This window comes from Trichomonas vaginalis, chromosome II (genome assembly GCF_026262505.1).
Source record: "Trichomonas vaginalis G3 chromosome II, whole genome shotgun sequence".
Taxonomy (NCBI): Eukaryota; Parabasalia; order Trichomonadida; family Trichomonadidae; genus Trichomonas; species Trichomonas vaginalis.
In genome coordinates this window covers 3,074,912-3,100,697 of record NC_067204.1, presented here as the reverse complement: position 1 = coordinate 3,100,697, position 25,786 = coordinate 3,074,912, and the positions used below count along the sequence as shown (strand labels likewise).

General features: G+C 33.0%; 13 protein-coding genes across 13 annotated transcripts, besides 3 other annotated features; 8 read left to right on the top strand and 5 right to left on the bottom strand.

Annotated features, from left to right (window-relative positions):
• Window positions 1–7,359: part of a mobile genetic element that runs on past the window's edge.
• Window positions 93–1,127, top strand: TVAGG3_0476510 (organellar and viral DNA polymerase type B; the record flags this gene model as incomplete). Its single annotated transcript, XM_051235731.1, has 1 exon — window positions 93–1,127. A coding segment is annotated over one exon (1,035 nt), but the record flags the coding sequence as incomplete, so codon positions are not given.
• TVAGG3_0476500 (organellar and viral DNA polymerase type B) lies at window positions 1,862–2,850 on the top strand (the record flags this gene model as incomplete). The annotated part of the gene is made up of 1 exon (XM_051235730.1): window positions 1,862–2,850. A coding segment is annotated over one exon (989 nt), but the record flags the coding sequence as incomplete, so codon positions are not given.
• TVAGG3_0476490 (organellar and viral DNA polymerase type B) lies at window positions 3,038–3,598 on the top strand (the record flags this gene model as incomplete). Its single annotated transcript, XM_051235729.1, has 1 exon — window positions 3,038–3,598. The coding sequence occupies one exon, from the start codon at window positions 3,038–3,040 to the stop codon at window positions 3,596–3,598; it is 561 nt and encodes a 186-aa protein (XP_051093553.1).
• Window positions 4,222–4,536, bottom strand: TVAGG3_0476480 (uncharacterized protein; the record flags this gene model as incomplete). Its single annotated transcript, XM_051235728.1, has 1 exon — window positions 4,222–4,536. A coding segment is annotated over one exon (315 nt), but the record flags the coding sequence as incomplete, so codon positions are not given.
• On the top strand, window positions 5,295–5,709 carry TVAGG3_0476470 (uncharacterized protein; the record flags this gene model as incomplete). Its single annotated transcript, XM_051235727.1, has 1 exon — window positions 5,295–5,709. A coding segment is annotated over one exon (415 nt), but the record flags the coding sequence as incomplete, so codon positions are not given.
• A 50-nt stretch (window positions 7,360–7,409) lies between the features above and the next one.
• On the top strand, window positions 7,410–7,646 carry TVAGG3_0476450 (uncharacterized protein; the record flags this gene model as incomplete). The annotated part of the gene is made up of 1 exon (XM_001324365.1): window positions 7,410–7,646. The coding sequence occupies one exon, from the start codon at window positions 7,410–7,412 to the stop codon at window positions 7,644–7,646; it is 237 nt and encodes a 78-aa protein (XP_001324400.1).
• A 1,868-nt stretch (window positions 7,647–9,514) lies between these two features.
• TVAGG3_0476440 (uncharacterized protein) lies at window positions 9,515–9,913 on the top strand (the record flags this gene model as incomplete). The annotated part of the gene is made up of 1 exon (XM_001324367.2): window positions 9,524–9,865. The coding sequence occupies one exon, from the start codon at window positions 9,524–9,526 to the stop codon at window positions 9,863–9,865; it is 342 nt and encodes a 113-aa protein (XP_001324402.1).
• Window positions 9,914–10,086: 173 nt separating this feature from the next.
• TVAGG3_0476430 (dolichyl-phosphate-mannose-protein mannosyltransferase protein) lies at window positions 10,087–11,560 on the bottom strand (the record flags this gene model as incomplete). The annotated part of the gene is made up of 1 exon (XM_001324368.1): window positions 10,112–11,560. The coding sequence occupies one exon, from the start codon at window positions 11,558–11,560 to the stop codon at window positions 10,112–10,114; it is 1,449 nt and encodes a 482-aa protein (XP_001324403.1).
• A 338-nt stretch (window positions 11,561–11,898) lies between these two features.
• On the top strand, window positions 11,899–14,216 carry TVAGG3_0476420 (phosphorelay sensor kinase protein; the record flags this gene model as incomplete). The annotated part of the gene is made up of 1 exon (XM_001324369.1): window positions 11,920–13,548. One exon carries the CDS (start codon window positions 11,920–11,922, stop codon window positions 13,546–13,548), a length of 1,629 nt encoding a protein of 542 aa, XP_001324404.1.
• A 1,059-nt stretch (window positions 14,217–15,275) lies between these two features.
• Window positions 15,276–16,223, top strand: TVAGG3_0476410 (uncharacterized protein; the record flags this gene model as incomplete). The annotated part of the gene is made up of 1 exon (XM_001324370.1): window positions 15,276–16,223. The coding sequence occupies one exon, from the start codon at window positions 15,276–15,278 to the stop codon at window positions 16,221–16,223; it is 948 nt and encodes a 315-aa protein (XP_001324405.1).
• Window positions 16,224–16,580: 357 nt separating this feature from the next.
• On the bottom strand, window positions 16,581–19,372 carry TVAGG3_0476400 (vacuolar protein sorting-associated protein 11-like protein family; the record flags this gene model as incomplete). The annotated part of the gene is made up of 1 exon (XM_001324371.1): window positions 16,781–19,372. One exon carries the CDS (start codon window positions 19,370–19,372, stop codon window positions 16,781–16,783), a length of 2,592 nt encoding a protein of 863 aa, XP_001324406.1.
• A 1,146-nt stretch (window positions 19,373–20,518) lies between these two features.
• On the bottom strand, window positions 20,519–20,882 carry TVAGG3_0476390 (ferredoxin 1; the record flags this gene model as incomplete). Its single annotated transcript, XM_001324372.2, has 1 exon — window positions 20,539–20,844. One exon carries the CDS (start codon window positions 20,842–20,844, stop codon window positions 20,539–20,541), a length of 306 nt encoding a protein of 101 aa, XP_001324407.1.
• A 650-nt stretch (window positions 20,883–21,532) lies between these two features.
• Window positions 21,533–22,331: a mobile genetic element.
• Window positions 22,332–22,835: 504 nt separating this feature from the next.
• On the bottom strand, window positions 22,836–25,552 carry TVAGG3_0476370 (armadillo (ARM) repeat-containing protein family; the record flags this gene model as incomplete). The annotated part of the gene is made up of 1 exon (XM_001324373.1): window positions 22,862–25,552. One exon carries the CDS (start codon window positions 25,550–25,552, stop codon window positions 22,862–22,864), a length of 2,691 nt encoding a protein of 896 aa, XP_001324408.1.
• A 171-nt stretch (window positions 25,553–25,723) lies between these two features.
• Window positions 25,724–25,786: part of a mobile genetic element that runs on past the window's edge.

Here is a 25,786-nt window from a genome sequence, read left to right as displayed (position 1 = left end):
TTTCGCATGAAGTAAGAAGAGAAATGTTTGACATAACAAATGCGAACGTTGGTCATACTCGTAAAGCTCTTTCGCATGATGTTCGTCAAGAGATGTTTGACATAACAAATGCGAACGTTGGTGAAACAAGAAGAAGAGACGACACACTGAAACAACAGAGAAGAGAGATGTTTAAGAGCGCTATAGAACAAGTTCGCAAAGCTAACGATGTCATTCGTTCCATTGACGACAAACCAAAAGAAGGTGAGAGATGGTTAAAGAAAGATGAAGAGAATAGGAAGAGAAATGTGAAGTCAGGCAATAGACTCATTGACTTTAACATCGAAGCTTTAGATGAACCAAACAGAGACTACTTACACAAACATTTCGGTAAGGTTTTCATGAGACTCTTAGAGAAAATTAAAATAAACTCACAACAGAGATGGATGGTATGTTATAAACTTGGTGGAAAGTATGAATGTTCTACGTTAAACCTCAATAATATTGGAACATTACTACATCAGCTCTTGAAGGAGAACTTTATATCAGAGATAGAAGCAAATGCTGCAGGTATTGTTGAAATGCACTATGACTTCTTCTTGACAAACATAAAGAATCTTACCGAAATAAAGATGTATGATTTAACAGAATATGAAGGCTTAACGATGTCAGATGTAAAGAAAGGCAAACCAAAAAAGAGACCATATAGAGATGAAAGCACACTGACAAATGACCAGAAAGCCATTTTGGAAGCTCTTAAGCAAACAGGAAACCCAGCACTTATAGAAAGCTTTTGGAAAGATAATGGTGAAAAGAAGTTTTATAAGAAGAGAAGCGGTCAGTTCTGGAAGTATCTTTGCACATTACCTATAAATCTTGAACGCTACCAAATCTTCAATGAACTGAACAAAAGAACTGCAACACTTATGACAGAGGACAATTGTTTCGTTTATGCTTGCATTCAGGCTGGAGTAAATGAAGAAACTATTGACCACATGAGAGAAGTCATTCGTGTTAGAGACTTTCCTCAAAGTAAAGTACAAGAAATTTCTGACGCAACAGGTATATCATTTAATGTTACCATTGGTTATTTCAATGACTCAAGACATAATGAAATAAAGAGATATATACCAAAAGAATGCGAAACTGTTAGAACTATTGACTTACTTCTTGTTGAAGACCACTACATGCTAAATGAAAGATTACCAATGACAACATATTCATTCGAAACTATAAAGAAATTCTCAAAGCTTGTGGTGGAATGAACATTGAGAAACAGATGAAGATTTATACAAAGAGAGAAGATAAATATGTAGTTCGTTATGATAGAACAACACCGTTATGGGATGTTATGAAAACATTGTGGGAGTGCAAATATTTCGAACCTATTTCTTATGGAGAACTTTTCACATATACTACTGACTTATATAAACAGAACCTTGCACCATTTAAAGATTTGACATATGCTCCAAAGTATTGTGTACAACTGAAGAAGAAAGCAGAGTCAAAAGAAGTAAATAAAGCTAAATGTAAATTCATACCTGAGCACGTTTTCTTTGCTGACTTTGAGTGTAGTACGGATGGCTTTCATAAAGCTTTTAACATCTGTTATGACAGTGAAGATGGTTCAGTTAGTGAAAGCATTTGGGGTCAAAACTGTGCAACAGAATTTTTGGAAAGACTTCCTGACAAGAGTTTAATATATTTCCATAACCTCAGTTATGACATAAACTTCATCTTAAGACACATGACAGAAGTGAAAGGAACTCCCATCATTAAAGGTTCACGAACAATGCAAATAACTGGCTTATATAAAGGACGGGCAATTATTATAAAAGACTCTTACAGTGTTATAAATAAGAAGCTTAAACTATTTCCTGCTATGTTTAACTTACAAACAGGACCGAAAGAAGTATTTCCATATAACTACTACAGCAGTGTTTTGTTAGCAAATGACAACAGAACTGGTGTCATTTCTGAAGCATGTAAGTTTATCCATGATGCAGATACATTTATGAAGAACATAGATTCCATCAAAGGTTGCAGAATAGATGAAAACCACTTCGACTTAGAAAAATATAGCACGTTTTACTGCAAACAAGATGTAAGAATTTTAAGAGAAGGTTTTGTAAAGTTCCGCAATGACTTATTGAAAGAGTTTGATTTAAACGTTTATGACTACGTTAGTATTTGTTCTATTGCTAACAAATTGTTTGAGAACAGAGTATACTTCCCGAATGGAAATCTTTATGACCTCTCAAATAAACCAAGAGAATTTATTTCGAGATGCATTCAAGGTGGAAGATGTATGTTGTCAGATAACATGAAACAAAAGAGCAAAAAGAAACTCATTGCTGACTTCGACACTGTTTCATTATATCCTTCAGCTATAGCAAGACTTTATACTTTAGAAGGTATTCCAAAAGTATTGAAGGATGAGATGTTAAGCACAGAGTATCTCATGAGACATTTATTCGATGATGACCAAAAGGAACCCATTGGTGAAAAGTTTATGTCTGGCTTCTTTGTTCTCATTAAGATAACAGAGATTGGTATACCCAGACACTTTCATTTAATAGTTTGCGACCCTGAACTAAATCCAGAACTTAACGTTCCAAGAAGTTCAAACACTTGCTGTCTCATGTATGTTGACCATATAACATTACAAGACCTCATAAAATATCAAGGTGTCAAATGTGAAGTGTTGCAAGGATACTATTACGATGGAAACAGAGATATGAGAATAAGAGATGAAGTAAAGAAGTTGTTTGAGTTAAGGTTAAAGTATAAGAAAGAAGAAAACCCCTTACAAGAAATTATAAAACTCATTCTGAACAGCATTTATGGCAAAACTATTCTATCTCCTATTGAGTCAAAAATAACCATAGTAAATGACAAAGATGCTATAAGATATGCTATAAGAAATTACAACCATATAGTGAAGTTCGAAGGTTTGGATGGTTCAGATAAAACTATTTTCAAGCTAACGAAAAGCATTTGCAGACACTTTAACTTCTGTCCACTTGGTGTTAATATTCTGTCTATGTCAAAACGTATTATGAATGAAGTATTCTGTACTGCAGAGGACATGGGACTTCAAATCTTTTACCAGGATACCGACAGTATGCACTTATATAATGAAGACATCCCAAAGCTTGCAGCAGAGTTTAAGAAGAGATATGGTCGCGAACTTATAGGAAAGAACCTTGGTCAATTTCATAGCGACTTTGCAGAAATAACACCTGGAAAACAAAGTTTAGCTTATAAAAGTATTTTCTGTGGAAAGAAGACCTACATAGACTTACTCACTAACGATTTAAATGAAGTTGCATTTCACTGCAGAATGAAAGGCGTGAAGCAAGATGTTATTGCTTTAACCGCTAATGAAATGTTTCCTGAAGCTATACAATGCTATTACAATGAAGATAAGAACATTCACATACCTGTTGGAACATATGACAAAGACTCTGAGTTCAGTTTAATGAAACTTTACAAAGCACTTCATGATGGTCAAGAGATTGCATTCGACTTATGTAAGTCATGTCAACCTTGCTTTGCTGAAAAGTTCAACTTTTCAATAACGACTAAAACAAGCTTTATTCGTAAGTTGAAGTTCTGAGGTCATTTATTTTTGTCAGCAATGAGGTCATGAATGAGGTCATGAATGAGGTCATTCGTGATAAAAATAAAGCTAGCGTAGATTTTACAATACTGCGATGGTAGAGTTTAAGAGTTGTGCTTCAATGTAGAGACAGTCCTTATGGTCTGGAGGCAAGAACACTGGACATTTATGGTCATGAGTGGAGAACATGTCTATCCAAAACTCACGATTGAAGCCAGTTAATTTATAGTATTTAGGGTTAGGAAGTGGTGAAGTTCTTGTATGACCAATGAACTCATTTTCAACTCCTTTACTTAAGTTTGAATATAATATAGCTTGCTTTCTATCCCAAATGCCAGGTGTTACAATCTTTGAAAATTCATTTTTCCTCGGAAGCATTGCATCATAATTGAAAACATTCTTAAAATCATCACTTGGTTCGGAGATTTGAAATCTTATACGTAATGGATTTTTTTCTCTTTAGCGACTTCATTGAATGGTGAGATAATAACATGACAGTCATGAGTTCCATCTTCATTTTCATTAAATTCATAATGAAAGTCTATAAGTTGTGGCTGACTACCTTCTTCTTTCAGTTGTGCAAGAAACTCACGTAAAGGCTGTAAAGTTTGTACTTCAATGTTGAACTTTTTCTCGAACATCTCATTAAATGAAATCATACATTGCAACAATGTTGTATCGTCTTTAAAGTATTTGTATATGTGAATGTTTTGGGCGCTTAAAGACTGTTCGTCATTTTCTATCTCGACTTGAAGTATAAAGTCAACCTTTCTGAAAGCACGTGTTATATACATAGATGTTATGCCAATGTACTTCTCTTCATTTATGTTCACAATCCAGTCTGTTGGAAACTTAAACGTTACTCTGTTCCCCTTTATTTTGACGTCAGGGTTTTCACTACTGAACGCAACAGATAAAGGTATTTGTCTATACATTTAATTCGGATAAAAATAAACCATTTACTCTTTCTTTGCTTCAGCTTCTTCTCTAGCTTTTCTTTGCCAGCAAACGTGGGTTCTTTTGTCTTCCAGCAGCTAATTGCAGCAAGTTGTTTTTCACTAAGTTTTCTCTTTGGTCTCTCTGGCTTTTGTTCTTGTTTTTGTTCCTTCAGTTCGGATAAAATTTGCTCACGAATTTCTTTCTTCAATGCTTCAACATCTATGACACCTTGGGTCTTGTCCGTAGGGCTTGTCTGAGTCATTTGACTGCAGATAAAAAACAAAATTAAAACTTTAACCGATGTAAAATGAGCTTGTCAAAATCAGAGCGAGAGTCTATTATATTAAATGACGCAAGAGGAATACAACATCCTTTCTATTACGTAAGTCAGAGTAAAGATGGTAAAATATACGTAAGAAAAAGAAAGGTTCCATTAGCGAATGCAGAGAGCGACAACATTAAGGTGCATGGCAAGGGTGAAGTCCACGAAGCCATATAAAACCTTCTGTTCAAACTGAGCAAAGAACAAGAAGAAAAGAAGCCAGATGTACTTTCAATAACGAACCAAGAGCTTATTGCAAAGTTCGTGAATTTCATTGAAAAACAAACCGAGTCAAAGAACCCTGACCCGCCAGTGAAAGAAGTTGAGACAAAAGAGAATGTACAGTTCATTGAAAATGTCAAGAAACAACTTCCACCACGAATGCCAAGAAGAAGAGTGAGAATAATGAAGTAAATAGATATTTTTATCTGAAGTAAATACATGCAGAACGAACAGCTAAACGAATTTACTCCAGCAGAGCATATTCATCAGATTCGCTCATATTTCGATATCATAGACAATGCAGTTCAAATTGGTGACACTAATAGAAAATATTCTGACGCAAAGATTCCATCACAACCTGGAACTGCTAAAGATAACACATGGGTAACATTCAATCTCTCACCTCCTGGTGAAAATATGTTGGACCTTTACAATACATTCATTACGTATAAAATGGAAGGTCAATTTATTGTAGATAAAGAAATTGGTTCAGGTTCCAATAAAACAAACCCACCAGGATTTTGGATTGGTTTCGATGACGCTTTCTATGCAGTTGCTGGATATCAAATCCTTGCAAATGGTCGTATCGTATATTCTCAAGACAACGCAAGAGAAGAAGCATATATAACTTCAAACTCACAAACTACCGAACAAATAAAGAAAGTAGATGTTTTCTCAAAGACTCGACATGAAGATGTATGGAGTCATTCGGGAACATGCAGAACAGGACAAATTGTTAGTGGTCCAATTACAGCAGGAAAATCATTTGATTTTAAGCTTCGTTTAAGAATTCCTGTTAGAAGATTTTCCATTAGAAGCTATAAGATTTATTCCAGCTTTTGCAGGAAACATTCAGCTTAAAGTAAAGTTCAGTAGCGACGCCTTACAATGCACATCTATATCTGTAAATGATATCATTGCTTTCAATCCAACTCTTAAAGTTGCATTTGCTTCAGATTCAAATCCACCGACAAATAAATTTGTTCCATGGAATGAACCATTCACTATGATAACGAAGGCAGTAGAAGCTAGTGGAACAGTTACTATTACAACTGTAACCCAGCAACTATTTCGAACAAAGATGGATTTTAATGAATGTTTCATTCATCCAAAGTCATTCTCTTTAGACCCTAACATTTATACAGAACTTGTAGAACATTATACAAACGAGGCTTTATGTTTTCCTGTTAAAGTTATGGATTGGATTCCTATGGACGGTTCATTCTCAAAGAATACAGATAGTTCAAGTGCAACATTTACAGCAGCTTATACGCCTATTAATGTTAAAAGTATTTGGGCACTATTTAGAAAGAAAGACAACTATTATGTTAATTTTGAGAACCCTAAGTTTAAATATCTTCAGCTTTCCATGGGAGCTTATGGAAATATGCCTGCAGAACCTGAAAAATCATATGGACCTGTATTTTATGAAATGGTTGCGAACGCTTGCAATACAAACAATGATATGATAGGATTTAATGAAGATGTTATGAGGTCATTGGTGGATGATGGTAGTGTGGAACATAAATGGGATAGCTATGACAACACACATTTCTTATGTGGTTTTCCAACAGAAGTGGACTTTTGCTTCCAAAGGTCAAACATCTACTGCTCCAATAACATACAAATTGTCTGTTAAAGGACCTATTGAACTAGCAACTGAAAACGTACCAAAGCCACTTATTGGATTTATGAGGGATTGTTGCTTTGCCATTCAGGTGCGTGCTAATGGCATCCCCATAATAAGATTAGATGACTATAACTTAGCCACGGACGACAGTGAGGAATAAAGGATGAACGTTTATTTTTAAAGCTTATAAATGAGTTCTTCATCAAGCTCTCGCGAACCTTCACCATCTATGAAACAAACTTTACCAAACGATTATGGAGCACCTATTGAATATTTCTTACGAGCTGCACAATGGCAAAGAGCAGTCTCACCAAGGTTAGGTGTTCCACCAGCTCCTGTCAAAAATAGCATTTGGTCAAGTCCTTATATAAGATATGGTCTCCCACTAGGTTTGCTAGCTACAGCAGGAGCAGTTATGATGTTGAAAAGAAATAAAGCAAATGTTATAAATAATACTGAAGTAGCTGAAGTTAAACAAACTCCAACACATTCGCCAAAACCAACGCCTTCACAAGCAAAACCTTCAATAACTCCTGAACCTATGGAAGTACAAACTCCTGTTCAAAAGTCAACTCCTAAACCGACTCCAACATTTAAACCAGAACCTACCCTCAAATAAATCGTAAAACTCCTGCGTTTCCTTACTGAAAAAATAACGTTATTTTTATTTAATTTAAAATTTTTATTTGATTGAAATGACGACTAAAGTCACTGAAGCAATGAAACAAAAGTTTTTGGTAGAATACATTAAATCAGGAACTATTCCAGAAGGTTTTTACATTCATACTATGAAGGATGGTAGAGTTCAGTTTAGAAAGATAAAGCAACCATTAGATAAAGAAGGAATTTTGAGAAAGATTAAACTTCATGAGGACAACATTGCTGAACTTAAGAAGAAGTTAGAAGAGTTGGAGAAAGGAAGAGAGTTATAAAGTAATGAGAACGTTTATGTTATGAGAAATTTTTAACGTTAGTTTATTTTACTGAAAATTTTTATTTGGATGTAATGACGAAAACTATTGAGATAACAAACTACAACGGTCATGAGTTCAAGAACTTTTTCTTCGTTCCTCGTGAAATACATTCTATCAGATACGAGGAAAGGGTAAAGTTAGTTAAGCATTTATGACAACAAACAAATGGAGATAATAAAAGCAATAGATACAAACGGTAAGCGTGTTTCATTAGCTTTGTCAAAACTTACAGGTATAAACTATGACAGTGACTTTGACCTATATGAAGAAGAAAGTGAGTCAGAAGATTATGAGCTGTTATATGAAGCACAGCAATGGGAGGAGTTGCAATACTTTTGTAAGTGAGAACGTTTATTTTTACATTAGTGAAGTCGTTTGTGAAAATATTAGTGAATTCGTTAGTGAAGTCGTTAGTGTTGTAAAATATACGTTAACGGTTTTGTAAAGTGTCAAATTCACATATAATGGGTAAGGAGGCGCGCAGTGCCGCCGTACCCATGATATGTATACTAACTTCACAAACTCTATACCCTCAATATATTTTTCTATGTCCTCTTTGAAAACATTTGTATAGTTAAGATATAAAACTTTTGACATAAGTGTTTCAATGTCATGAACTCTTATAGCACCACTATATAATAGTCTAGCAGATATACTATCCCAGTCTATATATTCTGCTTTTTTCAAAACCTCTCTCACAATATTTTTCTTATCTAATGGTATACATTCCATCTTACCTATAGGTATCTTTTCTTTTAACTCTTTCAATATATTATTTGTGTCTGGAATATGTTTGAGACGGTCCATATAGTTGTCGAAGTCATTGCATATAATCTTTGAGTCAGGAAATACGGTATGACATAAATGGGATATATAGAAACTTCCACCGAACAAATCTACAAATGTTAGACCATTCAGTAGTTTCTTAAGTTCTCTCAATATAATATCTTTACATCTACTCTTATTTCCAAAGAACGGTAACGGCGGTTTTGTAAAATTCATTTATATATAATAATAAAAATGTTTTTACCCGAAAAGTGACAAAACATGAAAACATATATAATTTGTGAAAAGTGACACAAAAAGTGACATTTAAAAAAGTGATACTATTAATATGATGTAAATAACAACGGTTTTGGTTTTGTCACCGGCTGGTCGGCTGGGGTTCGGTCCTCCTCTTGGGTCTTGGGCAAAATTTCTTATGGGCTAGAGGGCGCAACGCGCCTGGAAGCCCCACTTACCTGACCTTTATAGAAATTTAATGATATTTTTTATGGACTCAAATTTTCTCAATGATTATAGATAATTAAGCTCTTATAACTTGTTATTTGAAGAGTAAACAAGAATCAAAAGTATGCTGTGAATATAATTGCATTGCATGAAATGATACGATGTTCAAATTAAAAGATAAAGATATTTATGCAGATAGAGCCTTAAATTTCGGTTTTATTTCGAATGAGAGTCAACATGATGTAATAGTGCTAATATGTTATGCCAGAATATTAAAAATATTGCGCCAAAAAGTTTTTTTTTTGCAAATTACAGATACTATTTAAAGATTGGAAATGTTACCAAGCACGGTGCAACTCTGATATCTGCCCTTTCTTCTTTGTATATTTCAATGTAAACTATTCAAACTTACCCCCTAAAATTTACAGATGCAACGGAATTTTAATTTGCGCCAATACATCAATGATAAGGGATAAGCATGCTGAGCATAAGACAAATAAAGTATTTTCATGGCTTTAATTAATAAAGAAACGTCACCAAAAATATTTTTAAACGGAATAATTATTTTGAGAGGAAAATAATCGATTTCATTTACACCCACAGATATGACTGACGCTGCACAACAGCAAGAACTCGACCAACTCAAAGCAGAAATCGATTCCGTAATGAAATCAATCCACGAGTTTGATGAACAGATCGAAGAAAGAAACTCAAAGCGTTTACTCCTTATTGAAAATCTTCGTGGCCTTCTACCAGATGATCAATTCCAGCGCTTCTCAGATATTATCAACAAGACAGTTGAAGCTGTTCGTCCAGCTCCAGAACCATCTACACTTCCACCTCTTGAAATTGATGAGGAGAATCCTCTTGAGAGCCTTAGAAAGATTAGACTTCAGATTGCTAAAGAGGTTTGTGAAGTTATGGGAGTTGAAGCCCCAAGCTTATAACTTGGCGTTGTGCAAATTTGATTCTAAATGATTTTTTTATATTTTCAATATAGCTTTTAGTGAACAATTACAAAAGAAATTATGATATCTTCATAATACTTGACTACTTGAGTATTTACACATAACAGATAGTTTATAAATTTTATTTCAAGAAATTTGATGTAATTAATAAGATAATTATAGTAAATTTATTTTAATTCGATTAAAGAAACATAAATACAAAAAAATTGACAAAAGATATATAAATTACAAAGGAAGAGATCCCTTAAGTAGAGCTGTATGGTACATTGGCTTATTGTAGTAACTAAATGACGGTGCAGGACCATTTGACCATGCCTTAACCCAGCTTCTTGTGTTTCCACATTGAGGACAAGGTGTTCCGTAGATGTAAGGGCTGAAAAACAAGTAGCATGAGAAAACAGAGGCCATGGTCAGGAGATTTACAAAACTCTTCATGAACAAATGGTTTTCCAGGGACTTTTCAATGAGAGTTCCGTAATTTAGAGTTGCGAACATCAAAGGAACCAAGTAATGGTAGTGGAACATGGTTCTTGGGACTCTTAAGAAGGGGAAAAATGAAACAGACCATCCGAGAATCCAAATTAAATTTCGATAATCGGAAAGTTTGAAGAATAAGAAGGGAATAGCTAGAACAATACTAGCTGCTGAGAACCAATAACTAACGGGTAGGCCAAAACACATGATTTGACGATATTCTCCCGATGAATAAAACATAACATATTTATCCATTAGAAGAGGCCAATATTCAGGTGACGAGGACCAAGGATGTGGACAGTTTGATCTCATGTTGATGGCATTCATGACAATATTCCATTTAATTATACGTAAAAAGAGGGGAGATTTTGTAAGTCGATTTCCCCAATAAGAAGTGTTCGGATTGTCAAGTTCCATGAGGGTATGTCTGTCTGCTTGGTCAATGTAGTTACTGTTGTGTCCGTGGTAAGGAGTAAGCGCGAAATGGAAAATCCAAACCGTAACAAATGAAAAAAATGTAGGAACAAGTATCAGACCTGCTCGTAATATGATATCTATGATTGATGGCCATTTTACAAGGATCCAGGCTACTTGAACTAAGCCATCTAATGCGATTAAACCTAAAGCGGTATATTTGCAAGCAGACGCACATCCTAATGTAATACCTGCTAATACCACATGATAATTGTTCTGAGTACGCATGAATAATGCGAAACATTCAATGTGAAGTGCAGAAAAGAAGTGTAACATGCCATCAGAAAGAATAAATTTGGATTCTGTAATCATGGATGAGTCAAATGCTACAAGAAAAACTGAAGCAAAAGATGTAAATGGGCTAACTTCGAAATTTCTTAGCGCTGTATATAATAAAGGAGAGACAAAAGATGAGAATATCGCAGGAATAATACGAACACTTAAGTAAGCTGTCTCATTTGTTTTAAATGCAGTACCAATATTATTAAAACTATCGATATTTCCTTTATATTGACTTGCTTTTGATATGTATGCCATTAACATTTTACCCAAAGGTGGGTGGATATCAAAATGAAATCTTTTGTTGATATACCATTTTGTGAAATTTCCAAAATGAACTTCATCGAAGGTAACAACTGTTGGATGCGCTATTGTATACAGTCGGGCATACAATGCAATAATTGAGATCAACGTAATAAAAATAGAATCGATTAATGTGAATTTCATAAATTATTTTAATATATTTTATAATTATTCCGTGATACACAGAAATTTAACTCAATAATTGTGAACATTCGGAATAATAAGTAGAGAAAATAAAATATAGTAATAAATATAGTTTCAGTATTAAACTATTATACTTATGAGAGAGCGATAAATTTTGTCAGCATTTTACCTCTAAAGAAGTCAATAAAGAATATATCGAAGATTCATGCATGACTAGATCCTAACCCAACCTATCAAAAACATATCTTCAGAGTGCGTATATGCTAAATGCATAATCTCTCCTGATGTGTAAAAAAAAGTGCTCTTCTCCGATGTAGAAAAATAAAAGTTAAATTTTTCTATCGTCAAACTTGAATAAAATGAATTTAAGAAATTATGAGACCATGCCAAGACCTCTTTCCACAAAGAACAGATTACCAGATCCAGCAATCAACCAACTTACCGCTTATCAAAATCAATTTCCTGAATATATTCCTTCATCAAACTACGATAAAGTCGAGACAAGAGCGTGGTCATATTTCTCAGTAACAAGACGTATATGGGAGTACATTATTTTCATAATTTCAATACTTTATCCTGTTGAATTATCTTTTGTAATGATCTTTGACAGGAACATATCAGTTACTACATACTCAGTATTCTTTATTTTCGATGTCGTACAAATTGCAGATAATTTTGTCATTTTATACACTCCTTTTTTGCATAATGGTATTTTGATTTCAGATAAGAAAGAGATTTTGAAGAACTACGGTATCACATTCTATGTAATTCACATCATAGCTTCATTACCCTTAGGATGGATAGGAATTATCAAAGGAAATCCAAATCTTTATTTATATCTTTCAATAAACAGATTACTTCGATTACCTCAATGCTACAGATCATACAAATTGATTATGGACTCTACACTTTACAACAGAAGCTACGCAAGTTTAATTCCTCCGATTGTTATTATATCATGTATCATTCATGTATTTGCATGCATATTATATAGCATAGGAAAATATGCCGACAAAGATGAATCATGGATTACTCAATTTAAAGACCAAAATTACAATCAAATCCAAATGTATGTTGCATCAATCTATTTCGTCCTTACGACCATTCTTACACTTGGATATGGCGATATACATCCAATATCTACCCCAGAAGTCATTGTTTGCATCTTCATTACAATCGCAGGTGTCACTTTTCAATCTGTATTAATTGCTAACATGGTTAATGCATTATCTGATCCAATGGGTACCAAATTTTTATCCCAGTACGAAGCCATGCAGAGATTTCTCAAATTTAAGGGGGTTCCTGATCTTTACAAAAACCACATAAAAAACTACTTCCAAGGATCATGGGAACGAAACCACGGCGCACCAAGTTGGCGAGCTCTTCTTGCACCTCTTCCCAAGGGCATACAAAGTGGCATAAAACTGGAGTTCTGTCAAAGAACATTTTCAGGAATGCCTCTTTTTTATTTAGTTGGTCAGAAATACCTTTTGTTGATTATGAATTCCATGCAGCCATTTACTTATCTACCAGGAGATATCATCTGCGAACAAGATGAAGAAGTCCCTGATCTACTGATTTTCAATCACGGAATAATACAATTGATATTAAATGATGTTCCTTTGGCATCATTAAATGTCGATAGCGGTTATGTAGATGGCGAAAGACAGTTGATGTTCGGAAAGCCACAGGATAAGACAATTAAGGCTGTAACGTTTGTTGATGGTTGGAGATTGAGGAGAAAGGATTTCTTGGACTTAATAAACTCAAGAAAAATGTTGAGAACGATCTTATTAGCTAATGCAAGAGCAAGATTCCCAAAGGACTTCCAGGAAAGCCCTGAATGGGATGATAACCAGATTCCTGCAACGCCTCCGTCCGATAATTCTGAAGATTCGGTCGAATCTGAGAAATTAGAAGAAGAATTTATTTATGTTGAACAATCTTCTTCTTCATATGACTCTCAATTCACTGATGCTGATTTATAACATTTTTTTTTTTTTTTTTTTTAAAAAGATTTGTTTGTGTTAAGATCTTAATATAGTCTTATATTCCATATAGTTTTATATTCAATTCATTATTCTAATATTAGCATCTTTTATGACCAAGATTATACTTAATAGCATGATAAATTTCAATAAAGTCCAAATTTGAATATAGCAAGTTCATTCCTGAGTGGTCATAATGATTGTTATAGAATTCTTAGATACATATTAAAATATGGTCTATAGTAGATTCTTAGATACATATTAAAATGTTTTTATTTGTTTTGTCGAAAATTAAAAGTGACATATGCAATTTCAGTGGTCCTCTTCTTTATAGGATGCACAAATATCCAATGTGAATCTCTGAGTCTCTCAAGTTACTTTCAAATAAGGTAGTCACAAAATCTAAGTAGTGAGGCTCTCAAAAATTGAACCGTACTCCATACAAAATTTGTGTACCCTCACTACTTAGATTTTGTGGCCTTCAATTGAGAGGTTAGTTTTGATAGAGCACGTTATAAAATTAAAAGGGAAAAATAAATAAAATTTAAACATTTAATTATATATAATGTAAGGAGTGTAATTCCAAATTTTCTAAAAACTATTCAAATTTGAGCATTTTTTGGAAATAGTAAATCTAATATGTACATCTAATAACAACATGATTCATCACCTTTTCAAGCTCTGCAGTCAATTTTTTGAAATTTGATTGAAATAAATGTAGCAAAAATTACATTTCATTAGGGAATATATGAGTTTCTCTGGAAACAGGCTGATAAATTTTAAATTTTGTCCAATCAACATGAATGCATTGAGAAATTTGGATTGATTTTCTGGTAGAATCTGGAACAATTCAACCATGTATAAATGGATCATGTAATCATCATGAAATGTTAGTGTTAGAGTTCAAAAGAAACAGAATGAGTGGAAATCAAACACAATCTGAATAATTTTAAACGTATACAATCTTTAAGTTTGTATTTTGAATTCTACATATATGATTGTGTAATTCGTTCTTTCAAATTTTCGGATTCAGGCATGTTTTGATAAAATTCATTCCCAAAAACGTCAATTAACAATTAAATTTAGTGTATTTTAAATATATATACGTATTATATTTTATAAATTATATTAAATTCGCAAAATTTTAAGTTTTAAACAAAAATACAAAATGTTCAAAATATGAAATTATGCATAGGATATTAAAATTTACATGTTAGCAATTTTTTTGAATTGCTTTCAATTTTCATATTGAAAATTTTAAGATTTTTCTGAAATAATAAGCAAGAATATCAACCTAAATAATATTAAATTCCATGCGTTAATTTCCCCTCAAAAGTCATTGACCGCCTCTCAATCTAGATTTTGTGAGTACTTTAGTTCAAAAATATGGCAAATCTTCAGGGTCAAGTTTTAATTCAAGATTTGCTTTATTCGACAATTAATTTTATTTTTCACAACTTGAGATTATAAATTCCTACTCATTTTGAAATAAATTTGAGGAAAATCAAAATCGTCTCATGAATGTCCCAATGTGTACTGCCATGCAATATGGGAGAACACCCTGTGAAGGAAAGGCATATGTTTGTCTTGAATGTGATCCTCAGCATCCAATATGCGAAAATTGTGCAATTTATTGTCATAAAAATCATAGATTGAATTGCATAGGAACTGTAACATTCAATTGCTTTTGTTATATAAAAGATACTTGCAAACTTAAACAATGTTTAATGAGTGCCCAACAAGAATATATGCAGGAATACATGCATCGATTTATGCCAATGATGCAAATGTTTGGACAACAAATGATGAATTGCCAACCACAATTTAGAAATATGATGAATAGCGATTCATGCCAGTTCAGTTTCACTTCTTCAAGCACAAAAATAACCAAAGATGCTAATGGAAATATAACAATAGTAACAAATGATGATAATGATGATGAAAATGTATCTGAAAATGATGATGATGAAGATGAATACTATGAGGAGGCCAAAGAAGATGATGATGAAAATCAAAATTCATTCAGTTTTCAGAGAGAAACTACTCCAAGGAGACCAGTTTATTCTAATAGATCAAGATATGATGACGAATCATCTACTTCTCATAGACCAGCTTGTTCTAATAGATCAGAAGATGACTTGCTATCATCATCAGCATCATTGAATAAGATGAAATCAACATCATCTACTAGCAAGCCCACAAGTTCTAATAAATCAAAGATCGAAGCATCACAACCAACAGTTAATAAAGCAGACCTCTGCCAATATAATAAATGCACAAATTTGCATTCCAAAAATTCTAAATACTGTGATCTTCATAAATGTTCAATGTGCCAAGATAAAAAAGTTGATGGATGCAGCTTTTGCAAAAAGCATAAATGCAAACTCTGCAACAATTGTGTTGTTGAAAGATGCGAATTTTGTAGTGTCCACAAATGCTTATTATGCAAAAATAAAGTAGCTGATAAATGCAGATATTGCAAGGATCATAAGTGCAAACGATGCAATGATCAAAAAGTGAAAGGAAGTGATTTTTGCATTCAACACAAATGTAGATTATGCAGGCAGGGAATTTATAATGACAAAATTCATTATTGTTCAACTCATCGCTGCTTAAAAGAAAAATGTGATAATCCTCGTGTCAAAGGTGGATATTGTTCTCTTCATGCTAAATAATTAAATTGCATTTTTTTATCTATTTAGAAAATAGTTATTGCGTTTTTTTTCACTCCATATAAAAACCATTATATTAGCATAGGTTTGAACACACTCACAATATTAGCAATTCATAATGATATATTATGCAATCGTTTTAAATATAATCTGTATTTTTTGGAATGAAATTTTCCTCATTATTTGGCGTCTATCCTAATATGTAATTCATTGAAGCATATCAATATAATAGACGATGTGCCACTTGTACTTGTTCCATGCTTATATAAAAATTTGGATGTCTTATTGCTCTCTGATTTCTAAAAAAAAAGTTAAATTATTATAACAAGATTAAATGTTTATAATTCCGAGATGATGTGAATCAATTTTAAGATTCTGTTTAGGCTTAGCAAGTTTATCGCATAAAGTTACAAAATAAACAAAATTTAAATTCAAAAAATTTGTTTCATGAGAAATTGATTCATTTCTGAATACAAATAGCAGTCAAATGCTGTTTATAGTTTGAATTTAATAAAAAATTGATATTTTTTATAACAAAATAAACTGATCTAAAAAAACTTTTAATATTGAAGTTTCCTAAGGAACTCCTTTGGACTTTCTATTGCCTTTTCACTTTGCTCTTGGTCTTCGTTATCTACAGACGAAGTAAACAAAGAATTAGAAATTTCATTCAAAAGGAACTCAAAACCATTTCCTTTATCATTCTGGACATCATTCTGTCTCATGGCACTCTCCATTCTTTCTATCTTTGAAGAAACAATCTTTTCGTACTCTGATTTGCATTTAATGCAAAATTCCGTTGAATCTCCAAGACAATTCTCATGGAATGAATGGCCACAGAAGAAATGTCTGCTTTCTGAATCAATGTCTTGACCACAAATCTCGCATCTCGTTCTTTTTACTTGGAAATTCTTTGTTGTGATCCTTTCGATGATTTTATTGTTCTCCTCTTCCTTCTGTTCGCTTTCTTTCATCTTTTTAGAGGCATTTAGTAGAAAATTCTGTTCTTTCAAGAAGGTATTTTGGATAATAGGCAAAACAACTTTGTATTTGTGGCTTCCTGACTTCTGGAGTGTTCGTAAAATAGTCATAAATGGTATAACATCCCTTTGGCTGACTTCTTTTACGAAATCTGTGATAATTTTCTCATCAATGTTGGAAGAAGTTGATAATTTCACCAATCCGTCATACCAAAGTGTCTTATCTTCATCACCGAACTTCAAACAGATCGATAAAACGTCATTTGGCTTAGATTGTTGTAAAATCATCGAATATAATTTCATTTTTTCGTACAAAATGTCTCTTCCATCTTCGATACCGAACGAGTTCATGAAAACTAAGGCCTCTTCATTGTTGTATTTCGCACTTTTATGTGTCAAAATCTCTTTTATCTTGGAAGGATCGCTTCTGAGGCACATTTCTACGAGAACGTTCCAGGAATTCTCTGTAAGTATCTCTGGGTTGTTGTTAAGAAGCCTATAAAGGAAAGTGAAGTGACTTTTATCATCATTTAAGAAAACGAAGGCCAAATCTTCAGGTTTGATGATGGTACTGCCTTCCCTTCGCTCATTCTTGATACCTTCTGTGCATGCCTGTATGCAGAAGTTGATTAATTGCTCTTTTAATTTTTCATCTGAATTATCAATGATTTCTGCACCATATTGGACCAATTTTCTTTGTATTTGTTCACCAGGAATTTCTTTCATATAATTCAACATTTTTTCATAATCGGGAAGTTCCTCTTCCAAAAGTGACAAGTAAAGCGAATGGCACTTAAAAGCGCTTGCCAAGCTCAATGCGTGCTGTTTGTAGCCATTTCGCTTGAGCACATCGACAGCGGTCTCGACATCGAAGCTAGGTTCTTCGTTTCGCTTTGCAGAATCAACAAAATTCTTGACAATTTCATCTAATTTTCCTGTAGCTCGGATTTTCGTGTAGCAGTTGAACAGCAGTGTTGTGTGCTGCTTTGTAATGATATCGCGAGGTAATTTTACTAAGTAATTCGCTAAATGCTCCGCATGATGAGGCTCTACAAATTTTGCTATGACATGGCTTGGATCTGTGTAGCCAATTGTCATGATATAGTGATCTATAGCAGCATTGTAGTTATGCTGTGTGAATAAATAGTCGGCATAAAGCTGATTAATCGTTGCTTCTGATGATAATCCCAAATTAAAGGATTTGGACATTTTAATTGCCATTTCGAACCTTAAATTCTTACATAACAAGTCGATTTTCGGCTGAGATTTCATTTCTTGATACATTTTGATCGTATTTGATTTTGTTATCGAAATTAATGATCCCCATTGGTAATCTACGAATGTAACTGTGCTGCCAATGTTCTGACTGTTCACGAGAAGCCCATATTCGAGGTCCATGACTAAGAAAGATGTTGAAATTTGGGCATTTGCTGCAGAATAACAGTATCTGCCAACGGGACCGACTTTTATCGGTGGTAATTCGAGTTCATGAGTAATTCTGTTGCCACTTGGACTGTAATAAACAATTGTTTTATCGCGACATAAAAATAAATTGTCGAGGGAGTTGAGAAAGGCGAATCCTGGCTTAACACCTTCATTCTCCATTTGTGTTTGTTGCTTTAAGGCGATGTTGTATCCGAAAACTCCTTTGGTTGTTGTGATATACAAAATTCCGGATTCTGTAAGTAACAAGTTAGTAATTTGATCGGTGAAATAAATGGTATTGATGGATTTCGATCTGTTTGTATAGGGTGATTTGAATATATGTATTTCATTTAATGAATTCGTAAATGCTAAATAAGTTAAATTTGCAGATGTTGTGAAATTGGAGGCATCATTGGCCTTTGTTTTAATTGGAAGTGTAAATGGTTGTCCTGGTTTTGGCGATCCTTCAATAAAATTCAGAGAATTTAATAAAACTATTTGATAATTGTTTCCCATTGGAGAAGCAACAAGAACATCTTGCGATGCTTGGGCAGCACGCATATGTGTTGCTTGATCTAAGGTTGTTTCTTCTGAAATAATGTGTTTATTATGATCAATTTGGGAAATTTTGCCTGCATTATCAATTGTATAAAGAAATCCGCATCCTGATGATGCCAAAATTGCTGGCTCTTCGAGTTTCAGTTCGCAGTCTGATTGCTTGTCAAAAAACTTGAGAGTTAGCAACATTGATTTGAAATAAAGATATCATATCATTTTACTTGAGAATAGAAATAGTTTAGATAAACATATTTAATAATACAAAAAATTTAGCTGCCTGCTCCAAAAATAAATTTCCAAATCATTCAAATGATAATTTCTGCAATAGCCAATGCTTACATAGATCACTCTCTACTGGAAAACATGTCTGTTATAATTAAAAAGCTCAATATACATAAAAAAAGTTATAAGATATATTCTAATTAGGAATATGGCAGTGTTACTAGATGAAATTATTTAGTCAGAATGAAAACTGTGATATGAATAGAATTAGGAAGACCAGATTTTGTAAATATTATGAAAATTTTAATTAAACATCGATATCTTTTTACTAGTAAGTAAAATACTATACACATAGTGGGTTGTTAAATTAGGCCATCCATTTTGGTTATTCTTAGAATTGTTAATTGCAACAATATTCCATCATGAAAAGAAAACAATGCCAACGCTCAAAAAGGCAAGCAATGCAGTAGGAAGATGAAGTTATTGGTCTGTATCATTGTATTGAGAAATAAAATTTTGAAAATGATGGAATAGACAAAGTCAAACAATCAGTATAGAATACGTGCAGAATGGTTGCATATTTTACGTGGTGTTTCTGTCAATAAAGATACATTATGGTGTTTTATACTTTTTCATCGAAAAGAACTGAAACACCTAATGCAGTTTTATTAAGTAAGATTTTCTCTGTTAAGAGCTAATAGAAATTGTTTTAAATTCGAAGTAACAAATAATGATGGTATTTGATCTTGCATTTCGTCTAAAATATATAGTCGAAATTCTACTGTATTGAAGCCAAATGTAAATAAGTAACTTCGCAGTTTCATCGTTTAAACAACGATCGAAAGGCATTATTTATGCAAAGGCATTTTTGATGCAAAGCTCTTAATTTCGAATACATTGTTCGCGCTTATCAATTTCTTATGCAGAATGGCCTGATTCGCTAAAATTGAAAAGGGCAAATTTACGTATATGCCTATTTCTATCGAATATGAAGACAAATTAAACAACTTCTATAACAGTTGATCCGAAATATAGACTGTGACAACATAAAAACAAAAAATAAAGCGATTCATTTTGAATGTAACTTAAGTATTGGAAAAAAATCAAAAACAATTTAATAAACTTTCAATTATTTAGAGCTCGAAAACAGCACCATCGTTTTCACCACTGAGTGTGATAGCGCAAGCAAGGCGAGCGTTAGCTGGCTGATCCTCGAGGAATTCCTTCTCATCATCCTCAGCAGCAGCGACCTTGCCGGAAACGTGCTTGCAGATGCACTTGCCGCAAGCCTTGTTGCCCTGGCATGTGTCATCAGCTGACATGAGGCCGGCTTCTGTAAGAACTGTGAAGAGTGTCTGGTCATCTTCGAACTTGAGTTGCTTCTTGACACCACCCTTGACGGCTGTGATTGTTCCAAAGCGGCAAACTTGAGAGAGCATTCGCTAAAGAGAAGTGAAGTAAATATTTTGAATACAAAGCTCAATCAATTGAATGTGATTTATCAAATCAAGTTATCTTCGGCCATTTAACTTTTAATAGTGTAGAGTTTATATTAAATATAATTATTAAGAAGGAAAAAATTCAATAAATCGATTGTATATTTTGAGAGAAAGCTATTGTGACATTTTTATGTTACAAAGTATTCTACTTTAATAATGAAGCATAATTCTCTAAGCCTGTCATATTTGATCGGTTCTTTTTTCAAAAAAATTATTTCCCAAATCAATATTTTCTGCCTGAATCATAGCTTAACACTACTATCATTAATTAAACTCAGTTGTTCTGTAATTTAAAGCATTCTCGGTTACCAGCCCATTAAAACTGAATATGTGTTTTTATTTAAAATAATATAAGATCATAGTACAAAAAACTAAAACCCTGCTCCGATTTTTATTTGTATGCAATTTGAAATCTAACTGAAATAAAATCTAGCCCAAAATACATTTATCATTGCTTTTCAAGGTTGTACATATCTGTCAACGCCATATAAGCTACTAGTTTTAAGACAATAGCTGATATTTTTGAGAAGAATTTGCCCATTTGTCATTATTCTTTGATTTAATTTGATTTTATTTTACATATCTACATACAAAATACTTTCGCATCAAAATTTAAAAATCCTTATTGGGCAAACCCAAATTTTAGCTAAAAGTGACAGGGAAAAAAACGTTTAGTATTAAAAAAAAGACCGATGAGAGCTTCGTTCGAAATATAGAGGGAACTGAGAATGCGCAACCATTCTCAGGGAATATTGGATGCTATTCCCGTTCCCTCTGTATGGAAAATTGAGGTTTTCAAAGGGAGTTAAAATAATATCAAATTTATACTAATTTACTTCAAAATACAAAAGTATTTGACAGCTAAAATTAGTTACTTTAGCAAGCCTATCAATACCCTTTTACGATTATTGCTACTTTTTCGAAATAAAAGTAAAAACAAATTTATACTAATTTACTTCAAAATACAAAAGTATTTGACAGCTAAAATTAGTTACTTTAGCAAGCCTATCAATACCCTTTTACGATTATTGCTACTTTTTCGAAATAAAATAAATTTATTATCAAAAACCTTTTTTTTCTTAGTAAAAATAAACGAAATTTTTTACCTTATGAACTTTTGATGGAAATATGCAAATTTAAAATAATAAAGAAAGCCGCGAGCGAAGCGATCGGCTTAGTTCGAAGATTTTGATTCAAATCTTTGCTGATCTGTAATTCGCGGAAGCCGCGAGCGAATCGAGCGGCTTAGGTCTAAGATTTTGATTCAAATCTTTGCTTATATTCCTTAAATTCTTTATGAAACTCGCAACAGTTCCATAAAAAATTTTAAATTCTAAACTGTCGAAATTACCGATCGGTAATCACACCCTTCACGGGCGTGTCACTTTTTACAGGCATGTCACTTTTAGCTAAAATTACCCCTACTCTCCTTATTGTATATTCGCAATTATGAATTTGAATCTATCATTTCTGAAAATCTAATGAATATATCATCGCAAAAGCATAAAATTAGACATAATACTGAGTTATTTCATGTTATGTAACTTATTCAACATATTTTGAAAATCATGTTCGTCAAAGTTCAAAATTAAATAATAATGATAACTCATTAAATTACAATCGAATATACAATCATGTATATGCTTTAATAATGAATAGTTTATGATTCTGCAATCATTGACTCAACAGCTGATAAAGCTGGGGTTTATTCCATTACACACTTCAATGTTAAATGATAAATGATAAATTATCCACTTATTAATCATAAAAATGCAAAAATTTAATTCTCAAATATGTTGATTCTTTTAGCAACATTTTGAATTCTTTCCATTCATTTTTGGAAGTCGTACTGATTCTATCCATCTTATTTAGAAATCTTTTGTTTAGATCCTTCGTGGGAATATGTATCATATAAGAAAAAAAAATTTTTTAAAAGATAAAACATTTAAGAATTACTCTATAAACTATTGTATCGACCCTTAATTTCATTTGCGTAGTGGTGGACATCGGTATTTTCACAATTAGCTGCGAAATCGAACAGATTCTTGACCCATCTTGCATTCAACTGCAAATTGATAGGTCTTCCTATTCCTAAGATTAACTGGTCCAAGAACGTCAAGAAAGCCATGAGCATTTTATCAGTTTTCTTTGTTTGCCTGTAATCAAAGTTATCTTCAGTAATTTTAATCAAATTGAGGTATTTTTCGATATTTACGAACAGGAAACTTTGGTCTTGTGTTTCTTTGGAATGTATCAAATAATATTCCTCATCCTTGTACATTTCAAAAACTCGCGTGTATCCGTAGAACAACTGAGTCTCAGTTTCCAAATAATCATCATTGAAATCGATCTTCTTGATCTTAGGAATTCTTTTCGTTATAGAATCAAGTAAATTGAAGAAATTCTCACATCTTTCTGCGAAAACATTAGATGGAATGAAAGAAACTAATCTTGAAAGTCCTTCCAAGATATTATTAGCATTTGATGTCGTTAATTCACCGAGATCTTCATTAGTAAAGATAGAATAAAGAGAATCCCAAATATTCACAGCAATTGATCTCAAATATTGATTTTGATCATCAGCTTCTTGGAAGAAAACAGAAATTAATACACAAGAAGCAACAATTATTGATGTGTTGTTTAAGTCAACACTTGATTTATAAATATCAATAATAATTTCAGCGAACTCTGTTGAAGCAACTCCTAAACAAGAAACTAATTGTGCTAATAAAATAATTAAAAATGATTCCAAAGAAACATGAAGACAATTAATAACTGCTTCAACAACTTGTGAATAAACATCAATATTAACTTTTCCATTCATCTTTGAGACAATTGCTTTCAAAGCTAAACAAATTCCTTCGAAAAATCCTTTTTCTCCTGATTTTCCACGACTTTCAACGAATTGTTGTGCGTTTTCAAGGAATTTTGCGGAATAAATAGAGAAAAGCTGCAAAACAAAATCAGAATAATACAAAGAATTAACGAAAGATTGCAATGAATAGTATCCATCCATTATAAGATTAGGATTATTCGTATTCATTATTATAGCAATGTAATGATCCATTCTTTCGTATATTCTTGTCGCGTAGACTTGTAAATACGAATCTTTTGAGGAATTAAGAAAAACTTTGAACAAATCTTTCAATATTTGGAAAATTCTCGAAAACAATTGAGAATTTCCTGATTGGAATAAAATATCAAATATTTGTAATATTTGTTCAATTCTTTCTATTTGGTTTCCATCATCATTTTGATCATTCATTCTGCATTGAATGAAAGACTGAATCACATTCAAACAAGCAATCTTTGTGTTGGCATCTGCATTGTTATTAACACAGATTTCAAAGACTTGTTCCATGAGACCCATAATCTCTGATCCATCAACTTCTTTGATTTGTATCATGACTTGCCAGATACACATTGATACAACAATTTGATCAGGATGCTCTGAAACAATTTCTTGGTAAATTATACCTGATCTTTCAACTAAATATTGAGGAATCATTTCGCCAAGAACTTTAAGAGCACGAAGAGCTTCATATGATGCGACGTAGGTCTCTACATCAGTACTTTGGGAATAATCTCCTTGGCATATAACTTGGAGAAGCATGTCACAAAGTTGTGGAGCAACTTGGAAGAAGGGGAGCTCGGAATAATCTTTTCCTTCGTTCCTGAGATTGTTAATGATCCTGTTTTGAGTTTTTATGATGGATCTCCAGATTTGAATGCGACTTGCAAGCAAAGGTAATGATTCTTCATCGGGACATTCGAAGTTGATCGTTTTAAAGATTGTTTCGAAATCACCTGCGACTAATTGTGGAAGTAAATCGCAAATTACAAGTTTTGTGGTCGAACAAAGAAGAGTGTAGTATTCGATGGTCTCTGCAGGTGTACTGAACTCTTGTAGTAAGCTATCAAGGCATTGCAATTCGACTTTTTGGTCGATAATTCTGGAACTTACCTTTTGGAAGAAGATGTTGAGGGCTCTCAAGCCAATGGATCTGTAGCGCTGCGGAATATCGGATGTAAAGGTCAGGAAGCCTCTAGCAAACTGATTTTTGCAAAAATTACGATATATCCTTGTTCTTGTTGAAACTATGTCTTCTTCGTTGCATAACGTAAAAGCTTCGAGCACTCCGACCTTCTTAAAGTCATTGCCAAAGGAATCGTATCCTTTTTCGAGTGATTCAAGAAATTCTGATTTTGACTTGTTTTTGCTTCCAGCAAAATCGATTCTGATGAGCTGGGAAGTAATTATAGATGCTGGGGAACGAATGTCGTCGAAAGGACTATCTAAAATGTTGGAAAAAAGTTGGCAGAGGTTAATGTGGATCTCAGGAGGGACTCGGTTAAGATATTCTTGAACAATGTCTCGACTAGAGCGTATATATGGCCTAAGACAACGAGTGATTAAAGTAATTGCGTTCCTGAAGAGATTATATGCATCAGTATTCGCGTCTTCTTCATTTAAAGGAATTGGAAGTGATGATATTATGATTGCAGTGGAATAGAAAAATTGAATTTGATCTTCAGACGCGATTCTGTTTAATTCTTGATTTGCTTCTGGATTTTTACCTGTTTCTAAAAACAATTTATTTAGATTTTCGATTTCCGAAGCATCTGGATTATGAATAGGCTCGACCATTAAATTACTCAAAAAAATTTGATATGGTTTATTAAATTTTTAAATCATGGAAATAATTGCGCATACAAATATAAGACAAATTTTGGGAAATTTCAATTCAAAAAAATTTGAGATCTTTTTTTTGCCCTGACTAATGATTATTTCATTTTACTAGTATGAGATAGTAGGACCTCTAGGGCTGTACAAGATTTAAAAAAACATTGCCGGGTTACCGTAGAGGCCTAAAAAAATCGC